The sequence below is a fragment of the Rattus norvegicus genome, chromosome 6 (assembly GCF_036323735.1).
Source record: "Rattus norvegicus strain BN/NHsdMcwi chromosome 6, GRCr8, whole genome shotgun sequence".
NCBI lineage: Eukaryota > Metazoa > Chordata > Mammalia > Rodentia > Muridae > Rattus > Rattus norvegicus.
In genome coordinates, this window is record NC_086024.1 from 96,882,840 (window position 1) to 96,907,643 (window position 24,804).

The following is a 24,804-nucleotide window of genomic DNA, read 5'->3' on the forward strand; positions in this document are numbered from 1 at the left end:
TGAGCAAGGCTATTCTCATGCAGATCTGCTCTTGAGTGTGCTTTGGATGGGAAGGTTGTCTTGAAAACAGACTAACCTGGTACTTTACCACCTGTGGGCTGTTATACATTACTTGATTCTTTTTGTTATCTGGACATTTTTTTCTCAGAATAGAGTGTATTTTATTTCAAATTTCACTGATGGAAAATATGTCCTCTAATTTAGCACCATGTATTAACCTTTTGCTGTCTGTTCCCTGCTAGAGCAATTTGAAAGACATACAGTAGAGCAGTGTGTTGACCAGTGTAGACCAAGCATGCCCATGAGCGAGTATGTCTAGATTATTATTATAGCCATAGTTAATGTGTGCTTGCATTCAGACTGCAGAAACTCTTAAAGCTGAAGTATTGACGTTGTCCTTAATTCTGCACAGCTCAGGTATTCAAGCACAATTCCACTGTAAGTATGAGTCTTGGCTTTTTCTCTTGAAAGTTTCTAGTACTCCATTAGTCCCTTGTTAGCCTCTTGACACAGTATTTGATATTGTTTATTCTGAAAAAAAATTAACAGTAGGTTGAGGACGTTTTCCTATGTTTTAAATTTTTATTAAGTGATTTAAATAATTTTTGTTAATTTAACCCTAAATATTTTGCTAAGTAACAGTTTTCTCCAATTAAAAAGGGGCCACCCCTGCTCTGAGGAGATATTGTACAAATATGTCTTAAATATTTGTATTTAAGCATTACTTATCTGAAATAAAAGAGCATTACTTATCTGAAATAAAAGAGTATTATTAATGCTAATGAAGTTTCCAGTCATAGCCTAAGCTGCCTACTGATCCTGAGCCCCAAAAGAAAGACAGTGGAGGAGACCAAGAGAAGGAGGGGTACCAATAAATGCTGCTGCCCTGTGTGGACTGTCCAGAGTGACTCGCTATTTTAAAGTCTAAAGAATCATCGGTAGGACTTTAGCTGAAGTAGATTTAGGGGGAGAGTATGTTCTGGAATCATTTATTCTATGTTTTAAATCTCTGCATTTAGTGTTGCAGATGGCCTATTATAGTTTCTTTCTTTGCATATTTGAGCCCACATACTCTGTAAAGCTTTGCACAACTGAGGTAATTCAAGGCTTAGGGCAATGGTCCCAACCCATGCAGATCATTTGGAGATAGGGCCTTTCACATAAGCTCGCTTTCTTGGGATATATGCTGTTTGTGGGCTACTACTTTGTATGATTTAAGTATTTTCTTTTCCTTGTAGGTTTATTGTTGGTATTCCAGCTCTAGAGCAAGCGAATCAGATTTTGCACATCTTGTTTGTGTTATTGCCCTTTCTGTGGGCACTTGGGACTCTACCCCCACCTGACGCCCTTCTCTTTTGGGCAGTGGAGCAGGTTTTAGAGTTTGGTCTTGGGGGTTCATCCATGTCAACTCACCTACGGTAAGTTGCTGCATTATTGTGAGTTTGGGAGTTTGGTGTAACGTCTGCTTTGACCTGTTCACGTTTTGTGTATTTATCGCAGGGTGGAAGTAAGTGCCCGTGGGCTACCGTGCACTTTCAGGAGTCCGCTTTCTCCTTCCACCCTGTGAGGTCTACACACAGAACTTGGGTCATGGGGCTTGGCAGGATAAACCCTTACCCACTGAGCCACCCTGACGGCTCTGACATAACTCTTAGAGAACAGATTTCCTTCACGTCTGTCTTGTATCTTCTTCCCTTCCAGGTTATTGGTCATGTTCATCATTTCAGCCGGGGCCCCAGTCGCATCATACTTCATTCCCAGCACTGTCGGAGCGGTTGTTTTCATGACTGGACTCGGGTTCTTACTGAGTCTCAACCCAACTGACTTGAGTATGGTCTTCAGGTGTGGTGTGGCCAGGCACAGAGTAGGAAGCAGGTGTGAGGCTTTCCCCGGCAACTCAGGATATTGGTTCCGGTGGAAGGAGTGCCTTCTGTGCATTGCTGTGCTGGGCATGGCTCTCCTAGAGGCTGGGCTGCTGCATCGCTATGCCAGCTCCTCACAGGTCTCCAGAAGCAGCGCTCAGACTGTCGTGGGCTATGTTCTGATGGTGTTACTTTCAATACTGTGGCTACTGAGAGAAACTCAAAGCATCTACATCTTTGGGATTTTCCGAAACCCTTTCTATCCGAAGGATATCCAAGCTGTGTCTGTACTCTTTGACAAACAAAGCAAGCTCCTGAAGATTGGTGCTGTCAGATGGATTTTGCTAACTCTAGGTAGGAAGGTGCAGTTTACAAACTGTGGTTAGGAAAGACTCCTCACACTTCTGTAGTATACATGGTTTTTATGTTTGTTTGGGTTTTTGTTTTCTAGTTTGTTAGCTGACTGCTTAGATGTGCCCCTAAGAGCTATTTTCCAGGATCAACTGTGGCAGGAGTAGGTTCTGCAGTAGTCAAACTCACCGTGCATTTGTCTGTTTTGCTTCAGTGTCCCCTTTGGTGATGGTGGCCTTCCTTGCACTGGACAGCTCCTTACACAGGCTCCACTCTGTGTCTGTCTCCATTGGATTCAGCAGGGCTTTCAGAACGGTAAGCCCAGTATGCACTGCAAAGCACTTCCTGTGGCTGAGTGTATCTGTGGTTTTATTAACCATTTGCTTAGATTATTGACTTCTACCTGAAAGCGGACAATTTGTGTGCTGTAGGTGTGGCAGAATACAGAAAATGCTTTACTGGAGACTGTGGTTGTATCAGCAGTGCACATGGTGTCCAACACTGACTGCTGGTGGAACAGGAGCCTTGATACAGGACTCAGACTGCTGATGGTAAGTGTGTTTTCACAGCTCTGCTGAGAGGTTTTCTTACCCAGAGTCGAACTCCTCCATTTGAAGGCCTTTTGTTCTGTGGTGTGTGCTCAGAGTAGTGCAGCTGTCATTGAGTTCTAACCCTAGAACATTCCGAATGTGTGCTTTAATGGCCGTTCTCCAGCCCACCCTCCCTCCCTATCATCTGTATCTACTCCAGACCCAGCCACCACTCACCTACATTCTCTCTGTGAGGATCTGCACTTGTGGACGACTTACCTGAGTGGCGTCATAGCGTGTGTGGTTCTCCATGTCTTTTTTCTTCAACTGTTTAGTACATTCTCGAGGTCATTGGCGTAGCATGGATCAGCACTTCTTTCTTGTCGCCAAATAATATTCCAGTGTATCCATGTGCTGCTTGGTTCACTCACTCATCAGATAACATTTAGGCTTATGCTTTTCAATGTTGACAGGAATGTTACTCTGAACATCTGTGTACATATTTTTGTATGGACATGGTTTTCATTTCCCATGGGGGGAAGAGAGAGAGGGTGATAGATGTGTACTCTGGTCATATAGTAATCCAAGTTTCAGGCTTCAGGCTTCTGTACTGAAATTTTGGAAATACACTGTTAATGATAGATGAAGTCTCTCCAGCCGTTTGACATTCTCATTGGCAGGCACTTGTTACCTGACATTTCTGTTATGACCATGTGGCACAGCCATATCCACTGGAAACAGTGAGAGTCATGTAGCCAGCACAGAGGCTTGACACAGTTTCAGCAAAGCTGAGCCAACCACTGTCACAGGAGTTCTGTCTCTAACTTTTGGAGTTTGGTCTCCACATGTTGCATTCTTGGGGACTTCTGGCATTATAATTCATTTTATATCTTTTCCTGAGAACATTGTATCTGAGTCTTTTTAGGAAAAACCCGAAAGTTACTTCATCTGGCCACTCTTAGGAGGTCTTCCTTATGCCTTGGTATATGCCCATTGCTAGATGAGGCCATTACCCCAGGAATCTTCTTGAGGTCTCTGCCACTGAGCTAACTCAAACAGTATGATTGGTGCAGTGTAAACAAAGACAACTGACAAACCCTGCCTGGCCAGGAGAACAGGTTACAGATTCAAGGTCTCCTTTTATTATAGGCTTAATACTCTCTGAAAATCTAATTTAAAGATAGCGGGTCATACAGGGTACACCCCTGAAAGACTAGAACTCAGGAAATAAGATAAGTTGAGTAAAACAAACTTTTCTAACTTTAAAGTGTAGATGATGAAATATATAGCAAAAGAAGTTAGGTATTAGTATTTGATATTGATTTGCAACTTAAAAAGACCAGTTCAGGTATCTTCTGTTTGTCTGGAGTATTTTAAAACTACAGCACTGCCAGCTGAAAACCAGGCCGTCATGTAGTAACGTTTGTTTTGGAGTAGATATTCTTTAGATTCTTTAAGTTGGAGTTGTAGGACAAGATAGGTTGTAGGATAGGATAACTTGTACTATACTTTGTAGGATAATAAGAATGAAATCTCGGGCTGGAGAGATGGCTCAGTGGTTAAGAGCACCGACTGCTCTTCCCGAGGTCCTGAGTTCAAATCCCGGCAACCACATGGTGGCTCACAACCATCTGTAATGAGATCTGATGCCCTCTTCTGGTGTGTCTGAAGACAGCTACAGTGTACTCATATATAATAAATAAATAAAATATTAAAAAAAAAAAAGAATGAAATCTCTTGGTTTGTGTTTTCTGATTGTAACTGAACTTGTAACCATGGACAGGTAATGAAAAATCCAACTACACATAATCTGTACCACTTGGATAATCGTTAGTCTGTCTTTAGTCTTGAAACCTGTATAAATAAAGAAGCACCTGGTTGCTAGTCAGTCAGAGCTGGGAGTTTGCCCTGACCTTCCTTGTCTTATCACCTCTGCGTCTGCCCTGTCAGCAGCCACCCTTGGACTGAGGAAGCTCCTCACTCCCCCTCTCCACGCTTGGTGTTCTCATGACGTAACGCACTGCCTTGCAGTGGTGGGCTTATTGCTACTGTTGTTTTGTTTTGTTTTGTTTCAGGTCAGAAAAAAGTTTGGTTGAAGAGGGAAAGCAGGCATTTCATGAGGAAAATGTTTAGCCTTAAACATGTCAATTCTTTATCATTAAGCATTCTGCATAGATCTTGTAAAGTGCCCTTCATTGCTAAGTATTTTTGTCACAAAGGGTGCTAGAGTTCATCAAATGTTTTTTTCTGTGTCTTACCACAGTGTGATGTGTTGAGCTTTGATTATTAAAACAACATTATATTCCTAAATCCTACTTGGTCATGTAACCCAATCAATGTCTTTTATATGGTGTGGGATTTAGTTGCCTAATATCTAATCTGTCATCTGTATCCTCAAGATGCGTGTGTAAGCCATGTGTGTGTATATTTATGGTTAGTTTTCCTCATGATAGTGTCTGGTTTACACACCAGGACCACCTGAAATGGATCGAAGTACTCCATATAATTAAGGTTCTCTGGAAGAGATGTTATTGATTGGTAAAGGACTGGTGTTGATCATTCCTAATATTTTATAATATCTAGTAAATATTAATATTTTAGTGTTTATATTTTTATATTAATACTTTACATCTTATATAAAATGTTTTATGCTTATATTTAAATGTTTTATATAAAATATTAACATTTTATATTTATATTACTATGTAAGTGTTATAGTATTTTGTAACATTAAAGGTATAATATTTCAGTTATTCTGTATGAGGAGTTTGGGAGAGTCATTATTTTCAATTTTGTGCCTACCACCGGTAGGTAAGCCCACCAGACTCCAGTGGACAGTTCCTAACCCAGTGTCACACAGATGCCTCTGATTAAACTCAGTAGGTCACAAAACCAAAAGTCATGAATGTGAGGGAAAGATTTGTGGAGAGGGGTGCATTGAGAGGGGAGGAGATGAGAGGATTGTGGGAGTATAATCAGAATACATTGTATGTATGTATGAAATTGACCAAGAGAAAAAAATTAATTGAAAAAAGAAAAAATAGTAACATAAAATAGTGCTTAGCTGAGCTCATAGAACTAAGTTATAAACTTTAATCATTGTACTACATTTTAGAGATTAAGTCTCCCTAACAACCTGTACTTCTAATATAAAAATACTAATTCAATCTTAGTTAATTCAATGTAGTTGAATTCAATCTTTTGTTATCAGTCTAGCTTTTCTCTTCAGTTGGCATCCATAACTGTGCTTTCCTAGAGTTTATCCCAGTCACTTGTGGTCGTTTACCATAACATTTAAGTGGTGTAGCACAATTTACTTTATATAGACATGAAGCTTAGGTTAACAACACAACCACTGGGTGGAGTGATGAGTGGCGTGGCAGATATCACACACATCAGATGCTGCCAGTACAAGCCGGGGTCTGTGCTCCCATGCCCTTAGGAGGCAGAGGCCGAGAGTGTTGGGAGGTCAAGGTCATCTTCAACTACCAAGCAAGTTTGAGGCCAGCCAAGGCTCCATGAGATCCTTCCTCAAAACACCAAACTAATAAACCTAGCTTCTCCTTTATTGCTTTTGAGGTTCCAGAAAATTATAAGGAATTGCTTGCTGGGGCTGCTCCCTCAAAATAGTGAGGCAGTCATATAATCATTATGTGATTTATTTTTACATGATTTTCTGAAACTACAAGACATGGTTAAATGCTCATTTTTATGTGTCTGCAGGTTGGTATCATGAGAGACCGTCTGGTTCAGTTCCTTACTAAGGTGCAGTTTGCTGTGACTGTACTTTTGGCATCATGGACGGAGAAGAAGCAGCATAGAAAACTGACGACAACTTTGTGTGTTCTCAACGCCATATTTGCTCCCCTTGTGCTGATTATTATAGTTGTCTCAACAGTGCTGTCCTCTCCTCTACTGCCTCTCTTCACACTGCCTGTTTTCTTGGTGGGGTTCCCTCGTCCAGTTCAGAGCTGGCCAGGAGCAGTGGGCACTGCAGCTTGTGTGTGCACAGACACGGTGTTCTACCAGCAGATGGTCCCCAGGCTGACTTCAGCACTGCAGACTGCAATGGCCGCTGGAAGTTTAGGTGAGTGGTAAGCTGTGCTTAAAAACTTCTTTCTGATATATTTGAGGTAAAAGAAAAGGAGGGAGGGAGGGAGGGAGGGAGGGAGGGAGGGAGAAAACAAAACAGAAGATCCCTTTGATCCAACCATAAAACAGATTCTAGTACTTTGATGTATAACCAGAGACTAAATATGAAATAGAATTATATCTCTACTGCTTACTTGGAGATAAAATGATAATAAAAATACTTAAGGAAAATTTCCCCAGAGTGAATTGGCCATTTAAAAAGGAAAACTTTTTTTGTAATAAATTCAATTGGCAGGCTCACCATTGAAACAAAACCTTTCTGCCTTTCTGCTCATGCTTCTTAGGAACTTAAAATGAATTTCTGTCAAGTCAATACAGTGGGTTCTACCTGTAAAAGGAAAGCAGCTGCTGGTGTGGATCACCCTGCCTAGTACATCCCAGTACGGAGACCTTTAAAGGAAAGCAGGCATACAAACATGTGCAAATACTGAGGGCCAGTAGAGATTCACCAGGCGCCCACTTGGGGAATCAATCTCTTGTAGGCATTTCAGTGGGTAGTGTCCAGCCCTGCTGAGCTAACCCATCATGGCCACATGTTGAATAAGGACACAGACACACACAGACACACACACACAGAGAGAGAGAGAGAGAGAGAGAGAGAGAGAGAGAGAGAGAGAGAGAGAGATGCGCTATTTCTAAGAGCAAAAGAACTAGAAATACCTAAATTGTTTCCCAGCCAGAAAAAGAATGCTCAAAACCTCCTACAGTCACAGTGAATTCTAACGACTTGAGTGACCGGGAGCTGGAGGCAGTCAACATGAGCAAGGCTTATAGGTCCTATGTTGAAAGAGAGACCCAAGTTTTAAAAGCATACATCGCAAATTGATGTAAACTATATAAACATCTCAAAACCATAACACACTGTTCTATGTTTATCGTTTAGATCAGCGTGAGGCCGGCTTCATGCATTGTAGTCTTCCCTAGTAGGCTTCATGCATATTGAGCATTTTATTCAATAGTCTCCACTTGGTGGTTTTGCTGACAAACATAGCCTCAACTTTTCTGTATTCTGCCTTTATGATAACCCTTCCAAATGTTCACAAAGAGCTTGACTTAATGGCATGCAGTGAGTACTCATTTCTATTCTTTTGTTGTTGTTGTTGTTATTTTATTTATTTACATTTCAAATGTTATCCCCCTTCCCAGTTTCCCCTCCATGAGCCCTCATCCCCTCCTCCCTCCCACCGACCTCTATAAGTGTGTCATCCCCCAACCCCCGTGCTCCTGCCCCAGTGGCCTAGCATTCCCCTATCCTGGGTTATCAAGCCTCCATAGGACCAAGCGGCTCCTCTCCAGTGATGCCAGATAAGGCATCTTTGCTATCTATGCAGCTGGAGCCATGGGTATCCTCTTGTACTCTTTGGTTGGGGTTTAGTCCCTGGGAGCTTTAGGGGGTCTGGTTGGTTGACATTGTTGTTCTTCCTATGAGGTTGCAAACCCCTTCAGCTTCTTCAGTCCTTGGCCTAACTTCCCCATTGGGGTCCCTGCTCTCAGTCCAATGTTTGACTGCGTATATCTGCATCTGTATTGTTCCAGCTCTGGCAGACCCTCTCAGGGGACAGCTATACAGGGCTCCTGTCAGTAAGCACTTCATGGCATCAGCAATAGTGTCTGGGTTTGGTGTCTGCAGATGGGATGGATCCCTAGATTGGGCAGTCTCTGGATGGCCTTTCCTTCAGTTTCGGCTCCACTCTTTGTCCCTGCATTTTCTTTTGATAGGAGAAATTCTGGATTAATATTTTTGAGATGAGTGGCCCCATCCCTCAACTGGGGGCTGTGCCTATCCACTGGATAAGCTCTCTGCAGGTTCTATCTCCCCTTTGTTGGGTATTTTAGCTAAAGTCCTCCCTATTGGGTCCTGGGAACCTCTTGGGTCCCTGGCATCTGGCATTTTCTAGTGGCTACCACCAGTTCCCCATCCCCACTGCTACACACCGACTTTCAAATTCCTGACCCTCTGTCCTTCTCCCTCATCTCCTCCCATAACTGAACTGGCCCCCCTTTTTCCCTCCCAGATTCCTCACTCCCTCTACTTCCAAGAGATTACTCCCTTCCCCCTACTGAGTAGCACTGTAGAATATACACTTCTGTGTGATGTTCTTTCTTCTTGGGTTTCATATGGTCTGTGAGTTGTATTGTGGGTATTCCGGGCTTCTTTTGGATAATATCCACTGATCAGTGAGTACATACGATGTGTGCTCTTTTCTGTCTGGGTTACCTCACTCAGGATGATATTTTCAAGTTCCATTACTTGCCTGACAATTTCATGAAATCATTGTTTTTAATAGCTCAGTAGTACTCTATTGTGTAAATGTACCACATTTTCTGTATCCATTCCTCTGTTGAGGGACATCTGGGTTGTTTTCAGCTTCTGGTTATTATAAATAAGGTGGCTATAACATAGTGGACCATGTGTCCTTGTTATGTGTTGGAGCATCTTTTGACTATGTGCCCAAGACTGGTATAGCTGGGTCCTCAGATAGAGCTATTTCCAATTTTCTGAGGAATCTCCAGACTGATTTTGATTTCCACAGGGGCTTTTCCAGCTTGCAATCCCACCAGCAATGGAAGAGTGTTCCCCTTTCTCCACATCCTCACCAGCATCTGCTATTACCTGAGTTTTTGATCTTAGCCATTCTGACTGGTGTGAGGTGGAATCTTAGGGTTGTTTTGACTTGCTTTTCCCCCGATGACTAAGGATGTTGAACATTTCTTTAAGTGCTTCTCAGCCATTTGAGATTTCTCAGTTGAGAATTCTCTGTTTAGTGCTGTACCCCATTTTTAATAGGGCTATTTGGTTCTCTGGAGTCTGACTTCTTAAGTTCTTTGTATATATTGGATTTTAGCCCTCTATCAGATGTGGGATTGGTAAAGATCTTTTACCACAGTGAAAGCAGTGCTAAGAGGAAAACTCATAGCTCTGAGTGCCTTCAAAAAGAAACTGGAGAGAGCACACATTAGTAGCTTGACAGCACACATGAAAGCTCTAGAACAAAAAGAAACAAATACACCCAAGAGGAGTAGACAGCAGGAAATAATCAAACTCAGGGCTGAAGTCAGCCAAAAAGAAAAAAAAGGAACTATACAAAGAATCAACAAAACCAGGAGCTGGTTCTTTGAGAAAATCAACAAGATAGATTGACCCTTAGCCAGACTAACCAGAGGGCACAGAGACAGTATCTATATTCACAAAATGAGAAATGAAAATGGAGACATAACAGAAATTGAAGAAATTTTAAAAAATCATCAGATCCTGCTACAAAAGCCTATACTCAACAAAAGTGGAAAATCTAGATGTAATAGATAATTTTTTAGACAGATACCAAGTACCAAAGTTAAATCAGGATCATATTAAACCATCTGAACAGTACCATAACTCCCAGGAAGGAAATAGAAGCAGTCATTAAAAGGCTCCCTACTAAAAAAGCCCCTGGACCAGATGGTTTTAATGCAGAAACCTATCAGACCTTCAAAGAAGTCCTCATACCAATACTTCTCAAAGTATTTCATAAAATAGAAACAGAAGGAACACTACCTAATACATTCTATGAAGCCACAGTTACACTAATACCTAATCCACACAAAGACCCAAGAACTTCAGATCAGTTTCCCTCATGAATATTGATGCAAAAATACTCAATAAAATTTTTGCAAACTGAATCTAAGAACACAACAGAATGATCATCCATCATGATCAAGTAGGCTTCATCCCAGGGATGCAGGGATGGTTCAATATACAGAAATCCATCAAAATAATCCACTATATAAACAAACGCAAAGAAAAAACACATGATCATCTCATTAGATACTGAAAAAGCATTTGACAAAATTCAACTCTCCTTCATGCTAAAAGTATTGGAGAGAACAGGAATTCAAGGTTCATTTCTATTCTTGACCTAATGTTGGACAAAGTAGTTGAATTTGGTTATAGATGTTTAATTTTAAATATTCCCAGGATAAAACAAGCCCAAATGTTATTTCCTTTCTTTATTTTCTTCTTCTTCTTCTTCTTCTTTTTTTTTTTTTTTTTTTTTTTTTTTTTTTTTTTTTTTGCTTTTCTCTCCTGTTTTAAATTTCTTTTAGGTCTCCTTGTACCTGGGTCTCATTACTTGGGCCGTTTTGAGGATCGTTTAATATGGATAATGATTCTAGAGTGTGGCTATACTTACTGCTGCATTAATGTTAAGGTCAGTACCACTTGAAACTCTTCCAGTAGTCTTTGCAAGGTGTATGTCAAGTTTAACCCGTTACGTATACATCAGCAACTCACCTTGAAAGAAGTGGATCTTATCCGGTGAAAATGCATGATGATTTTTAAAGGTATATTTCAGTAAGCAACTATCGATAGCTGACTAGTGCTGTTTGCATATTAGAGCATGGTAACAAGATTACCTACATTTTTCTTGTCTTTTTAAAATGTATTAATATTAGTATTATTTTATTACACATATAGGGGGTTTGCCTATATATGTGACTTCATCCTTGATACTTATGGAGGTCAAAAGAGGGCATCAGATCCCCTGGAACCACCATGTGGGTGCTGAGAATCAAACCAGGGTCCTCTGGAAAAGCAGCCAGTACACTTAACTCTGTGCAACTCTCTGGCGATATCTCCTAGTCTTGTTCTTGTCATCCATGTCTAACTGAACATCTCAAGAATGTGAATCAGTAATTTCTTAAATCCACATGTGTTACATAAACATTTTCAATTTACGAAAAATGCCCTCCTACACACTACCCTCCACATTACAACATTCTTCTTTCTTTTAAGGGCAAAATGTCTATGAGAGTTGTGTATTCTAAATTCTCCCCATCTGCTTCACCTTACTCAACTGTTTGACTCTGTTGCCAACCTCGCACTTGTTGAAATGTTCAGTGACTTTCACCTTGCCAATAGCTCCGGTGTGCACTCGTAGCCAGCCCCACATAGCCAGGCAGCAGCAGCTGACCAGATGCTCTGGTTTCATGAGTTGTCTGTACCAGTCCTCCCAGACAGCTGTCATTCTGGTTGCTCAGGTCACACATAATAGACACTGGTGTGCTTCCCACATTCAGTCTGACAGGATCCCTTCGTCCTGTAACTGTCTCTGTCTCCATCACCTCTCACCCCTGCTTGTTTCATCCTTTACCCACCCAGATCATTTTAGTAGCCTCTTAATCTATTATTAAGCAAAATGATCTTGAAAATAAGGTTAGGTCATGTCATTTCCCTGTTGGAAACCCTATAGTGCAGTGGTCCTCAGTCTGTGGGTTATGACCCCTTTGGGGAATTGAATAACACTTTCACATGGATCCCTTGAGAGATACCCTTAATATCATATATATTTACATTTCAGCTCATAACAGTAATAAAATGATATTTATGAAGTAGCAATGAAAATAATTTTATGGTTGGGGGTCACCACAACATGAGGAGCTATATTAAAGGGTCACAGCATTGGGATGGTTGAGAACCATTGGTCCAGCAGATCTGTTTCATTCAGTCAAGATTTACTTCTACTTCTTGAACCTTATGTGCTACTTTAACTCCTGTTCTAGCCCACTGGCTGTTTCCTCTCCCTTCAGGTAATCAATCACGTGTCTCACCACCTTCAGGTGTTTTCTTTCTAGGTATTATAGCCATTGTATTTAAAACTATAGCCACTCCCATCCCAGCAGCCCCAACCCTTGCCTTGTCAACACTTACACCTTCTAAAAACTGAATAAGTGATTCCTTTTTATTGTCTGTGTCCTTCACTCATGCAACACCACTGGGAATGTAGTTCTGCTTTTATCCAAGAAAGTAACCTAAGGCCCTGTAATAGTGCTCAACACATAGCGGACCTTTAGTAAACAGTCCTGAGTCCAGAGTAAATGGATACATTCTTCATCTTAACAAAGACTGGAGGAAAGTACTAGGAACCAAAATGCTGTCCCTTTTCAAGTGTGACTCTCAAAATTCAGTCCTCGGTCTACATGAATTAACTTCAAATGGAAATGCAAGAGTTTCACTTTGGAACAAATCAGAAACCGAGGGTTGGTCCACTGATGTGCTCTAAAGTATCCTTTACATCTTATAACTCACCTACACTTTGCTTGAATAGTCTGAGAAGGAACATGCAGACTATCGTGAGTATTTTTTTCGTTTTTTATTATTATATTTTTAAATCATACAGTTTATATTACCCAGTGGCATACATCCTTCTAATGGTCTCTCATGACTTTCACACTATTTATAGGTAACCTTTATTGGTCTGTCTATTTATTTATTGGCTTTGGACTTACTAACATTTGTATTACTTTGAAGTTTAGAAAACATAATCTTCATAAACGTATTTACTAATTTTCTTGTAACTCTTAGGTAATTTCATATGCAGATAATGTAGTTAGGTCATATACACCCCCAGTCCACCCTCCAAATCCTTCCAGACTCTATTCCCACCCCATTCCCCACCCCCATCAAGATGGCCAACCAAAAGCAAGTCTCGGTTTTGTTAGAACTCTGAGCCCCATCAGTGCTTCCTGAGTGCTGAGTGTGCAAGTGAGCAGGGCTATCTGCTAGAGTATTGACAACCTGTGCGGGCCACACCCCTGAAGAAAGCTCTTTCTCCTTCCCCGGCAGTCATCAGTTGCCAAACTCCTGTGCTAGGGATAGAGCATTGTGAGGCCTTTCCTGTGGACACCAGGATGTTGACTGTGTGTACAGGGGACCACAGCCTCTCTGGCTTCCTAAGAGCAGCAGCTTCATCAGGTCCAGAAGACATGATTTTGTAGCAATTCTGCTTAGCCTTGGGCCTGTGAGGTGTTTCGGCTCTCTCTTGCTGATAGTCTCTAAGCTGTGAAAAAAGTGGGTGTATGTAGATGCCCATGGAGGGTGGAGCACTCAATCCTTGCTCAGTGTCTAGCTGTCATATTTCCTATGAAATAAGAGGAACCTCCCAGGAGACAGGAGATCTGTGGAAGGTCTATGTGGCATGTTGGTGGAGCAGCCACTTAAACGTGGGTCAGGAAGGCACTAGCGGTTTTGTGATATATGTAAGTTACCAACTCTAATAGTGAAGAATAACTACTTTACTCCTTGTGTATTAGTCGTCAGCACAGCTAGACTGGGGACAAGTGATTCCCTTAATGAGCACCTGGGGAATGTATGACGTCACCATGTCCAGGTTTCTCTGTGAAGCTACATCAGCATGTATCTAAAATTGATACAGGCACAAACTCATTCACTCAACCCCTCATCTCATCTGGCTTAGACCCTGGGAATAGTCAAGACCAAAGACAGCTCTTTATAAAACTTAGGCTGCAGTTGGTTGAGACAAACAGTAATTAAATAAATGTTATTAAAAATTAAAATAGGGGGGTTGGGGATTTAGCTCAGTGGTAGAGTGCTTGCCTAGCAAGCGCAAGGCCCTGGGTTCGGTCCCCAGCACTGAAAAAAAAAAAAAAGAAAAAAGAAAAAAAATTAAAATAGGAATAGGATTTGATAAATTATGGTACTTTCAACACTATAAAAATTCCTTTGATCTCATATAAAGTAGGATGAAAAGAATACAGAACTTTTACAACACCCTTAACTGTTCTTATCTTGCTTCCCCTCCTCCCAAACTAGTCTGAATTACGAGTTTTTAATGTGTGATTCATCCTTCACAGCAGATCATCTTATAAAAGTAAGGCATAGTATGCCACAGTAAGTCTTAACCAGCTTCTAGTGGGATATTCTATAATTTCTTTTAAAATTGTAGTGGCCTTCCTTGTTATCTCTTTATCCAGCGTCAAATGTGCTGGCTGACATAAAGCTTAAGTGGTAGCTGCTCTTAGAGTTTGCGTTTTCCTTCTCTATATCTGTGTGATGAGATTCCACTGCACTCCTGAGATTGGTTTCTGTTCGCTGGAGAAGAGATGGTTGTGAACCCAAGCGCTTCTCTTTCCTCTTTAGGGGTTAGAATTGCAGGAAACATCCTGCCACACTGCTGAAGCCCAGAGAGTTGATGAAGTGTTTGAAAGTGCTTTCCAGCAGGAACACCCGCAAGTGTGTTCCCTTAATGAGCACCTGGAGAACGTCCTGACGCCATGTACGGTTTTGCCCGTGAGACTGTATTCTGATGCCAGGAATGTCCTAACTGGAATAATTGATTCTCCTGAAAACTTGAAGGAATTTAAAGATGACCTTGTTAAGGTGCTTGTGTGGGTGCTAATTCAGCACTGCTCCAAAAGGCTCAGCATGCAGGAGAATACTCACAGACCTGAAAATAAGGGAAAATCCTCACCAGTGGTCCCACCAGCTTCTAACAGCCCACCATGCCCCAAGTCCCTGGAAGACTCAGATAGTTCAAATTCAGACACTGTCCATGACTGGTCTGACAGTAGTATTTTTGATGATGAACCAGCTATCAAAAACAGAAAAGAAAAACTTCAGCTCAACAATCTACCTTGTACAAATTTGCCTATTCCGGGGTCAGTAGATTTCCAGAGTGCAGATGACCATTCTGCAGGCACTGGTCCCAAAAATGATCTTTACAGGACAGTCATGTTGGGACTCCCTGCTGTTGACAAAGGACAGCGAGCGGATGGGGCGTATATTCCTCTCGTGGAGTTCAGTTGTTCCCAGTCTCGCTTGCTGAGTTTACCTGAAGAATGGAGATCTAACTGCACACCCCGTTCCAAAATAATGGAGATGAGCCCCTTGTTTCCAGAAGACTGGTATCAGTTTGTCCTAAGGCAATTGGAATGTTTCCACTCAGAAGAAAAGTCATGTGTACTAGAAGAAATTGCAGAGGACACAGCTTTAAAAGACTTGTATATCCACACAGTGATGGCTTGTTACATTGGCTTATTTGGAAAAGACAATGGCGTGCCTAGTCCTGGTCAGCTAGTAAGAGTCTACAATGGTGGCTTGCCCTGGTCTGGCACCTTGGATTGGCTCTCAGAAAAACCAGAGCTTTTCCACCTGGTTCGAAAAGCCTTCAGGTAACTTGTTTTGATTATATACAAGTAGTTCTTTTTTTTAATCACTCAAAAATTCTTTTATTTTTCTTCAGCTTGGTCTATTGTATGGTTGTATTGGGCACAGGTTAACATCTACATTTTAGATTTTGTGTGTGTGGAGGATTGTTTTAATGGGACTCGTTGAATTTCTTCACTTCATTTTTTATTTTTCCCTTGTTTTGTTTGTTTAGGTTTTGTTGTTGTGTCTGTTGTTTTTGTCAGTATTGAGGGTAGAACTGGATATCCTGCCTTTGCCTTCAGAGTGTGGCTGTTAGAGGCATCGGTCACCACTGCCTAGTTTATAAGGTGCTGGCATCAAATCAGGGCTTTGTTGTGATGGTCAGCAAGTACGCTGCCAACTGAGCAACACCTCCCTCTATGTTTTTTATCTGAAATGGATGATTTCATTTTATGGGAGGCAGGCTATTGAGACGTGATCCCAGTCTGGCCGTGAGCTCATTCTAGATAGGCAGGGATGGCCTGGTCACCTTGCCTCCGCCTCTGTCACATGTGTGTCCCCCTGTGCCCTCTGTGGCTTACTTCCACTTCCAAGGCTTAAAAATTGCTTTCATCTCCAAGATTTTTTTAATATTCTGAAATTGTTTGTGTTCCTATTTTTTAGGTATACACTGAAACTAATGGTTGATAAAGCAAGTTTGGGTCCAATAGAAGACTTTAAAGAACTGACCAACTGCCTCAGAGAGTATGAGAGGGACTGGTACATCGGCTTAGTGTCGGAAGAACAGTGGAAGGAAGCGATTCTAGAAGAAAAGCCGTGTTTGTTCTGCCTGGGGTATGAGTCTAGTATGGTAAGGCATTTCCTTGCAGAAACCTTCAAGATTGGATGTCAGAATGTGAATTGACAGATGATGTGACTTTCTAGCTGTGGATAATGTGTTAATAACAGTTAGAAGGCATAGCCTTGGTTCTGTTATTAGATAGTGTAACTTGGACTAGCCAGTTCATTTCCTTCTGTGGCTGAATAGGGACAATATACCATGCTGTGCAGTTACCACACAGCAGGTGACCTAAAGACAGGGCATGAAATCTGCATAGCACAGTTGACAAAAACGTGTTCAGGTTCAGTATTCCCCCTTCAAGTGTAAGAATTACCACTTAATGTTACGTCCAAAAAGAGAAATTCATTTGTAAGTTGTATATTACTTTTTTTGCTGACATATAGACTTCATTTGAATCAAATCTAATCTTTGAGAATCCAGAGAGACTTCAACCTGAGGACCTTAAAAAATAAACCTCCTGCTTACTTTTGTTTCATTTAGATTATCTCTAATTGAGCCAATAGAAAATGGATGTTTGGAGCCTGTTTTGGGTTTCAGGTCTGTCTAGCTCTACAGCAGAATGAGAGGAATTCAGCATCATCTGCCAACAGAAAAGATTTTATTTATATTACCATGCTAAGGCATATAGCAAATAAAGAAACATTAGCTTTTCTAAATGTAGTAAATCCATTTTTAGAGAACAGCAGGAAACCTCTATGTGAAGCACATCTTGTTGCCTCCTTCCTCAGCAAGACAGAAACTCCATTACAATGGTGTGGCTGAGAACCTAAGGCTCGCCCTCCTCTGCTCCCATCCTGGGGTAGGATGCCAGCATTCCAAATTCTCTTCCCCACTATGACCACCCAGGTAGATTCCAGACAGTCAGGAAATGGACTCCCTCTGCCCCTTCCTCTCATGGGAGGCTTTTTCATAGACATGATACTGTCCAGAGTCTGTCCTTGATCCTGCTTGCCTGTTCATGTGATAGAGGCTGTTCATTGAAAGAGGAGAGCTAGGGGTTGGGGATTTAGCTCAGTGGTAGAGCGCTTGCCTAGGAAGCACAAGGCCCTGGGTTCGGTCCCAGCTCCGAAGAAAAAAAAAAAAAAAAGAAAAGAAAGAAAGAGGAGAGCTGAAAAGGCCTGTAGTTCCTTGTGCACACCGTGAAGTGTTATATCCTGAGGTGGGAGTTTCTGTCAGGGAGCCACATAGAAGGGTAACATCTCCAGACCCAGACTGCATCCAAAATATCCAAGAAAAATAATGAATAGAAATCAAATTAAAGTTGAGTCCTGAAACATTACCCAAAAGAAACGATTCATTAGCCGTGTTGTGGCTACATGAGGTGTGCAATTGGTGTGTCCGTGGGCTTGTTATAGAGATGAATGTGCTCTCTAGGAATTACACAGAAGAGAGCAGTAGGGAAAGTCATACCGGGCAAAGAACTGACTCCATCATAATGGATGCAGAATCCTCAACACAGTATTGACAAACTGATCAGCACCTATAGAAAGAGCTTTTGTTTCAAAATAGTATATAAACTGGTTTACCTTTTAGAAAGCCAATCAATGTAATACACAATAACAGCAGAATAAGAAACAAAAGCCCTATAATTATCTCAGTAGATAAAAAGAAAAAACTCATTTAACAAAATTCAGCATAATGATAGTAAGAACATTTTATCAGCAATTAATATAAAAATGTATAGTTACCATGAGAGTGCAATGTGGACAGTCCTGCCCAGTGCACTGGGAAGTGATGAGGGTCTGATGAGATCATGAACGCTGAGCTCCTTGATGGGATTAGTGGCCATTTCAACACAAGGACACATTGGATACCTCACAAAGGCAGAGGAAGAAGGCGGCCTTCTCTGAGCCAGAACGAACCCTTAGCACTGCCTCGCCATGCTGAGTCCTGATTGCAGTCTCGGCTTCTAGAACGGTGGAAAACAAACCTCAACCAATCTCTCTTCTTTCTCTCCCCCTCTCCTCTCCTCTCTCTCCGCCTTTCAACAAGGCTTGTTGTGCGATTCATAAATACCTAAGATCTATGACCATCCTGTCTCAGTCACTCAGGTGACCTGTGCCACTGAGCTTGGTATAAATGTCTGTTGTAAGAGCTGAGCCGTGACAGCAGAGTAGTGAGGAGAAAGGAAACTGCTGTCCTACAATTCAGAACTGAGGAAGGAGCATTATTCACAGGGAGCAGAATCTTACCTTTAGAATATAAGGATTCATTTTTAAAACTGTTTAATTATACGATATAAAAAGTTGATCAACATAAAATATTTTGTATTTTTACATACCAGAAATGACCAAAACCAAAGTAGAATAAGGAGACACCACTTCCAAAAGAGTGAAGGGCTGCTGAAATGGCTCAGCAGATAAAGGCACTTCCTCTGCTTTATCTGATGACCCGGGTTAAATCTTCAGGGCCCACATAGTCAAAGAGAATCAAATTCTAAAAGTTGTCCTCTGACATCCGTAAGTACACTGTGATGTGTGTCTGTGTACACACACATAATAAATAAATTTTTAATTAAAAAAAAGTAAAATATAAGCCGGAATATCTTGTGCCTTCCATCCCTATGTGCAAAAGACCAAGGCAGGAGGATTGTGAATTCCAGGTTACCTAGACAGTATAACAAGACCTTGTATCAAAAATAAGTAAATACATACATACATACATACATACATACATACATACATACATAAAATACTTAGGCAGAAATGTAATAAGTATGAAACATGTACTGTGAAAACTGTAAAACATTCTTGAAAGAAGGAATCAAAATCTAAATCAATATCAATAAAATAAAACTACTCATATTTATAAAATACCTATATCTTAGATAGGATCTTATTGCTGTGAACAGACACTATGACCAATGTAAGCTTTATAAAGGACATTTAATTGGGACTGGCTTACAGGTCCAGAGGTTCATTCCATTATCAAGGTGGGAGCATGGCAGCACCCAGGCAGGCATGGTGCAGGAGGAGCTGAGTTCTACATCTTCACCCACAGGACGCCAGGAAGAGACTGAGCATCCCCAGGCAGCTAGGAGGAGGGTCTCCAACCAAGCCCACACCCACAGTGACACACTTCCTCCAACAAGGCCACTCCTTCTAACAGTGCCACTCCCTGGGCCAAGAATATGCAAACCATCACAACCCATGTTTGTGAATAAAACTATATTATTAAAATGCTAGTACTTAGGACTGGAAAGATGGCCCAGCAGTTAAGAGCACAGGCTGTCCTTCTAGAGGACCTAAATTCATTTTTCACCACCACCCGCATGGCACACAATCACCGGCAGCTCCAGCTCCTAGGGATCTGGGGCCTCTTCTGACCTCCCTGGGCACTAGTCATGCAAGTGGTACATAGACCCACATGCAGGCCAACACCCATACACATAACGCATGTAGGTTTAAATGGTGATGCTCCTCCAACTAGTCCACAGACCAAACACTGTTCCAGTCAGGGCCCAGCTGCCTGCTGTGAAAATAGGCAGAGTGGTTTTCTAAACCTCATGATATGTCAAAGAACCCAGAAGAGTCAGAAAAGTCTTTTTTTCTTTCATAAAGATTTATTTATTTTATTTATATGAGTCCACTGTAGCTTTCTTCAGATACACCAGAAGAGGGCATCCAATTCCCAGCTACCACATGGTGGCTCACAACCATCTGTAATGATGCCCTCTTGTGTGTCTGAAGACAGTGACCGTGTACTCATGTACATACCCTCTACTGGCCCTCTCAAACACTGTATACAGACATGCATGCAAGTAAAACATCCATACACATAAAAATGAAAAGGAGCATTTTAAGGGAAACCTTGACGCTAGGATACAGCTCAGTTGCTAGTGTGCTTGTGTAGGATGCTTGAAGCCCTGGGTTCAGTTACCGCTTCCCCACTTGCAAGGCAAGGTGACATAGGACTGTTAATTCTGCACCTAGGAGGTATAGGCAGCAGGATGAGCAGTTTAGGGCTATGCATACTATAACAAATTCTCATATATCCTGACTTCATGTGCCCTGTGTCAAAAATGAAGAAAGTAACTAAGTAGGCTGACCAAGACTGGGAAGTTGCCCATTGGCAGTGTTTGCCTTATGTGTACAAGACCCCAGGTTGGGCCAGGACACATTCTATTCCCCAAGAGGATCAAGACTTCACCGTCATCCTCTACTACACAGAATACAGTATTTAACTCTATCCTTCCTAAGCATAAAACAGTATTGAAAAAATAACCTTTGTGTATTAAAGCATACTGTCAAATAGTGGAAACCACCCCGAATGGGAAAAAAAAACTGCACATCTCATAAAAGATTTGTTACTATGTATGTAAATAATATAGATCTAATAAAAACAGAGGCTCCAATTGAAAGTGGACAAAAGCTATGTACACACTTCTCCACAGATACCACGTAACTAAAAAGAGTGCGAATGCACACACACACACACACACACACACACACACACACACACGCACACAATGCTCTGCATCGTTAATGATCATAATAAAAGTAGGGCTGAGGCATGTAGCCCACTGGTAAAATTGCTTGCCTAGCATGTTCAGGCTCTGACCTTGATCTCCAGCACTACCCAAGAGAAAAACAAAAGCTGCAACATTTTACTGCATTATAATAGCTAGAATAAAAAGTCAGTAAGTCTTGACAAGGGAGTGAGGGGATTAGAACCCTTATAGGCTAATGCTGGCAAAATACTCTAGTAATTTCTCAAGGAGTTGGTCATGGAACCATGACATAAATCTTCTCTTGTACTGGAAAAGAGCAAAAGAGTTTGGCTGACACAAAAACTTGCACACGGATGTTCACAATGTGGTATTTATCGTGGCTGAAAGGCAGGAGCAGCCCAACTGTGCATCAGCAGATGGCGGATATGGAGTAAGGTATATAGTATATGGGCTATATTATAGTATACCTGTGGCCACAGAAAGGAATGAAGGATGATGGTTCAAGTACAAGGGTGGTAAACTTTGAATGGGTGACTCTGTACAGGTCGAGAGCCATTGTGGAACAGATTGAGGAGTTAGCAAAGTGACAGCTGAGAGTGCAGTGTTTCTTCGTGAAGCCATGAGGACTGGTCCAGGATGTACTGTGGTAGTTACTGCATATTCTGGGAATGCCCAAGAGCCATTGTGTGATAAATTGACAATTGAAATGCGCAAAGTGTGCAGAAACTGAACCACATCTCATTAAAACTTTGTGAAACGGCTGGAGAGTTGGCTCAGAGGTTAAGACCACTGACTGCTCTTGCAGAGGCCTTCAGTTCAATTCCCAGCAACCACATGGTGGCTCACAACCATTTGTGATGGGATCAGATGCCCCATTCTGGTGTGTCTGAAGACAGCTACAATGTACACATATACATAAAATAAATGAATATATCTTTTAAAAACTTTTTTAAAAGGAGCCTAGGCAATCTATTATTCAACATGGTGATTAATCTTATCTGTCAGCTGGGAAGGATTTAGAATCATCACGAAAACAAACTTCTGGGCGCATCTGTAAGAAAATTTTAGATTGGATCCAGGTGGGAAGTCCTAACCTTGTGGGGAGGAGCACCGTCTCGTGGGCCTGGGTCCCAGACTCCTGGAAAGGAAGAAGGTGCTGAACAGCTCTCCTCTCTCTGCTCCTTAGCTGTGGACTCCATGTGCTCAGCTGCCTCTTGCTCCTGCTGCCAAGATGTTCCTCACAGGGGTGGGGCAGACCTTCCTTTATTAAGTTGTTTGTCTGCTATGTTGTCACCAATGAGACACTACCAGATCTGTCCAGTAACTAGCATTTTCTGCTCTGCATTGCCAGGTCAACTGAAGTGGTGGGTTGGAGTCAGAGAAGACTCACTGAAATTTTTCATAATTAAGTGAAATTTTTCTTGTCATATTTATTTGAAGGGCAATTCTCCATTCTAAAGCTAAGCAACTGGCACATTTTAAAACACCAATCTCCATTGCCTGGTGGACACTTTTGCTTTATTTTGTGGTGCTCACTCCCGTCTCCTTTTACACTCCCAGGGCGTCTACACCTCGAGGGTCCTGATGCTTCAGGAGCTCTCAGTGCACATCGGGAAGCTGAACGCTGAGGCTGTTCGAGGTCAGTGGGCCAACCTCTCATGGGAACTGCTTTATGCCACCAATGATGATGAGGAGCGCTACAGTATCCAAGCTCACCCACTCCTGCTGAGGAACCTCACTGTGCAGGCCGCTGACCCTCCCTTAGGATATCCAATCTTCTCTTCCAAACCTCTTCATATACATTTGTATTAGTTCATTTCTTCATCCAAATGCAAGCACATCAGAGGAGGTTCTAACTGAAAAGTAGGAGTGTAAGTGTTGTAATTTCCCGAGACTCTCATTGCCCCAAGAATGCCCGAGAGGAAACCTAAGGTCTGCGGAGCTACTTCTCAGCCAGTTGAATGACTCAAACAACAGCTCCTCTGTGTCTCAGATGGGTAAAGTCGTTGGCCAATATTTGTGCTGTATGAATTCTGATTGGTTTTGGTACCTAGAGAAATTTGTACAAGATTAGATGGTTTTTTACTGCTTTGTCAAATGTCTAAATGGTGATGTGTCTTTTAAAAAGTGAACAGGTATGTAATTACATAGTTAAAGGACATTCATATTAGTGTTTTTAAATATTAATGGGTCCTTTTAATGGTTAACATAGCATGTACATATATTTATTTGAAAGGTAATTAATGTTTGGTATTTTCGAATATACTGTTGTAGCATTTAACATGGTGTGAACTGTTCCATTCATTGTATTCATTTTTCATATACTTTGTTTGGAAACCGTAAGCACTTGAAATAAAATCTCACCAGCTAACTTTTGTTCTTTCTGTTTTGTGATGGATATCGGTGTGAATTGGGGCCTACCCATGCTTGTGGAGGCCCGAGGTCAACCTCAGGCAGCATCTCTCTCAGGGATGTGGGGCTTGCTGGCTAAGCTGGCCAGACTGTGAGGCCCATCCTATGTCCACCTCCCCAGCACTGGGATTGGAAGTACATGCCTCCATGCATGGCTTTTTTCATGAGGTCTGGAGAACAACTTCAGGTCTCCATACCTAAATGGCAAGCAGTTCACCAACTGAGAGACCGTGCCAGCCTCTCTCCAACAAAGTACTATCCATCTTTCCACATACTTCAGTCAAATGTAAATGAAACAGGACCTTCATTCACCATGTGTCTCCCAAGCCGAAGACATCCCGTAGTTCTGACTCCATACACAATACTGACAACTGACTTACCCAGTGGGCCACCAGTGCTGTAAGTACACGAGCTAAAATTTGGAAACGAAGGGAAACTTCCATAAAGTGATCAGAAAGTCATCATTATCCTCTCACTGCCTAGAAATGAATTAGTTATCTAGAGGGAAGAAAGACGATGGGTTTGAGACTCAGCAGATGGGAACCTGCTTTAGTCCTATGAAGAGACACCATGATCAAGAAAACTCTTATGGAACAAAGGATTTAATTGGGGACTTGATTACAGATTCTGAGATTAGCCCATTATCATGTTAGTGTGTCTTAGGGTTTTATTACTGTGAACTAACACCATGACCAAGGCAACTCTCATAAGGACAATATTTAATTGGGGCTGGCTTACAGGTTCAAAGGTTCAGTCCATTATCATCAAGGTGGGAGCATGTCAGCAACCAGGCAGGCCTGGTGCAGGAGGAGCTGAGCGTTCTCCACCTTTATCTGAAGGTCACTAGGAGAAGACTGACTTCCAGGCAGCTAGGATGAGGGTATTAAAGCCCACACCCACAGTGACCTATTCAAACAATGCCACACCTTCTAATAGTGCCACTCCCTGGACCAGGCATACTCAAACCACCACAGTGGTGGCAGCACTCAAACAAAGCATGGTGCTGGAGCTGGAGTTGAGACCTTCACCTTAATCCACAGGCAGCAGGCAGAGACTGGGCCTAGACAGGCTTTTGAAACTGAGCTCACCCCAAATCGGCACTCTTCCTCCAACAAGGGCACACAGGTCATCATCTGAGGAGCCTGTGCGGCCCATTTTCATTCAAACCACTACAATGATGGACCATCCATACAAATAGAGTACTTATCACAATTCAACCAACTTCCCTGTGTGAACTGCTTTTTCTACAGAGTGGCACCAGAAGCAAGTGAAGGAACTTTTTT

At 41.8% G+C, this 24,804-nt stretch overlaps 1 protein-coding gene across 2 annotated transcripts in view; it reads left to right on the forward strand.

Moving 5' to 3' along the window:
• The window catches only part of Pcnx4 (pecanex 4), a 45,360-nt gene extending 21,880 nt beyond the window's left edge, over positions 1-23,480 (forward strand). Inside the window, exons 2-11 of one of the 2 annotated variants that reach the window (XM_039112963.1) lie at positions 413-438; positions 1,239-1,418; positions 1,702-2,216; positions 2,428-2,528; positions 2,645-2,764; positions 6,467-6,830; positions 10,979-11,082; positions 14,811-15,841; positions 16,482-16,668; positions 22,670-23,480. In XM_039112963.1, the coding sequence (XP_038968891.1) occupies positions 413-438; positions 1,239-1,418; positions 1,702-2,216; positions 2,428-2,528; positions 2,645-2,764; positions 6,467-6,830; positions 10,979-11,082; positions 14,811-15,841; positions 16,482-16,668; positions 22,670-22,921 (2,880 nt within the window). In that variant the 3' untranslated portion in view covers positions 22,922-23,480. The remainder of the gene's footprint in view (positions 1-412; positions 439-1,238; positions 1,419-1,701; positions 2,217-2,427; positions 2,529-2,644; positions 2,765-6,466; positions 6,831-10,978; positions 11,083-14,810; positions 15,842-16,481; positions 16,669-22,669) is intronic. The other variant, NM_001329383.1, reaches the window with a different exon arrangement.
• The last annotated feature ends 1,324 nt before the right edge of the window (positions 23,481-24,804 follow it).